The 2,021-nt window shown below is 68.3% G+C and overlaps 1 protein-coding gene across 1 annotated transcript; it reads left to right on the top strand.

The window, feature by feature from the left end:
* Window positions 1-320: 320 nt before the first annotated feature.
* On the top strand, window positions 321-1,918 carry CHLNCDRAFT_59467 (hypothetical protein; the record flags this gene model as incomplete). Its single annotated transcript, XM_005852247.1, has 5 exons — window positions 321-658; window positions 911-994; window positions 1,141-1,230; window positions 1,379-1,537; window positions 1,746-1,918. Coding segments are annotated over exons 1-5 (612 nt in total), but the record flags the coding sequence as incomplete, so codon positions are not given.
* Between the last annotated feature and the right edge of the window lie 103 nt (window positions 1,919-2,021).

Below are 2,021 nucleotides of genomic sequence, written 5' to 3' on the forward strand. Positions count from 1 at the left end.
TCCGCTTGTTTAACACTATGGAGTGAAGTTCCTGAGGAAAATTGGCCATTTCTCCTCAAAATATTGGCGATGTCAGTCATGGGGGCTGGCGACGCGCTGGCGATGTCGCCCCGCCGCCTGCCCTCATTTAGCCAGCCCTGGCTGGCGATGGCCTTCGGCCAATCGCCAGCCAGAGCCGTTTTTTGGCCCGATTTCGCCAGCATTTGGCGATTTCGCCAGCTTTCAGAAACACTGCTTGTGCACCAGCCACCGCCAGCAGGACGCGCAGCACACAGCAGGCGATTTCTCGCCCTGTGGGCAGTTGTCGCGATCGCCCGCCTGCACCAGCTCATCCACGCATCGGAGGCGTGCAGGCAGCAGTGTTGCTTCCCAATTTTGCCTCCACCGGCAGTCAGGCTCCAGCCCAGACTGGCCCGGCAGCCAGAATAGCACAGCGAGTCGTCACCAAGGCGCCGCGCCCGCGTGGAGGGCTGCAGCCGACCACCTGCCATAGAGCGGCGGACACCTCGCCGCCGCTCTACACGCCGCCTGCTGCTGGTGCAGAGCAGCCATGGAGTCTGCTTTCACCTCGGCGCTGGCCAGGAGCGGGCGCATAGTCGACCTGGCCTACGCCGCGCTCGTCCACCAGCTGGGCATCATCCCACGCTTCTTCCCAAAGGTCGGCGGCAGCGGCGGCCGCCGCAACCTTATATTTCGGGGGAACCCAGCTGTCCGCGCCCGTCTCGCTTGCTGGGCTTCCCCTCTGTCTGCCACGGCGCAGCGAGCCGGGTGCAGGGCCCGCCCCGCCGCCGCCCTCTTCCCCGCACACCTTCACCTCTGTTTGTTTGCTTCTGGTGTCGACTTGCTCCTCCCTCCAATGTTTGACCCGCGTCTGGGCCCGTGTCTGCCCTTTTACTGGAGCTGGGTGCAGGGCTTTGGCAGCCTGGACCTGATTGACTTTCACGAGGACGTGCAGCAGTTCCAGCGCTGGCCGCCCGACCACTTCCCGCAGCAGGTGGGCGGGCGGGCGGGTTGGTGGGTGCTAGATGTGGGCCATGTGCCACCTGGCAACTTTTATTTTTTGCCAGCCCCATCATTTGATAAGGTTTGTGAGGCGGGGCGACGGGTCAGCAAGCCAGCCCGCTCCCCCTGCCCCTGCAGCTGCCCTGGAAGAAGCTGGTTGAGTCCAGCTACGGCAAGCACGGCTATAAAGTGTTCAAGGCTTCCTTCCGCACGCCCTGCCAGGGCCGGGTGCGCCTCTGCCGCGCACGCCTGCCTGCCGCTGCCACGCGTCCGCCTTTCTGGCCGCCTCGCCTGCGCTTCTCCCGCACACGCTGTCGCCGGCCGCGACCCCTTGCCCCGCCCCGCCCGGGCCCTGCTCCACCTGCACCGGCTGCAGGTGTACGATGCGTTGCCGGCTGAGAGCCGCGCTGCGCACGCTATGCTCATCGTGCCCGACGCGCCGGCCGATGGCGCCCCCTGTGTGGTGCACCTGGCCGCCACCGGCGACCACGGCTACGCGCGGCGCTCCCACCTGGGGCTCCCCCTGGTGCAGCAGGCGCGTGGGGCCCAGCGCGGCCGCCAGCTTCCCGGCAGCTGCGGCACAGCCGCAGCATGCCGCCGCCTGCCCCCCACGTGCCCTAAGCCCTCCTGTCCCCTGCGCCTGCACCGCACCATGCCCGACCCGCTCTGCAGCAACCCTGCCCCATCCCCCAAATCGCTGCCACGCCCCCTCCATTGCATGCCCGCCTCCCCCTGGCCAGCAGGGCATCGCCACCCTGGCGCTCGAGTCTCCTTACTACGGCCAGCGCAAGCCCCACTACCAGCGCGGCTCCAAGCTGCTGCATGTGTCCGACCTCCTGCTGCTGGGGCGGGCCACCATTGAGGAAAGCCTGCTGCTGCTGCACTGGCTGGGGCGCGCGGGCCACGAGCGGCTGGGTGAGCGGCGGGGCTGGGTGGGTGGCAGGCGGGCGGGAGGCAGGCGGTGGCGAGGTTGGGAGGCTGGCGGCTGAGGCAGGGCCCAGGCTGGCTGGCTGGCTGGC

The sequence above is a fragment of the Chlorella variabilis genome (assembly GCF_000147415.1).
Source record: "Chlorella variabilis unplaced genomic scaffold CHLNCscaffold_57, whole genome shotgun sequence".
In the NCBI taxonomy this organism is placed as follows: domain Eukaryota; kingdom Viridiplantae; phylum Chlorophyta; class Trebouxiophyceae; order Chlorellales; family Chlorellaceae; genus Chlorella; species Chlorella variabilis.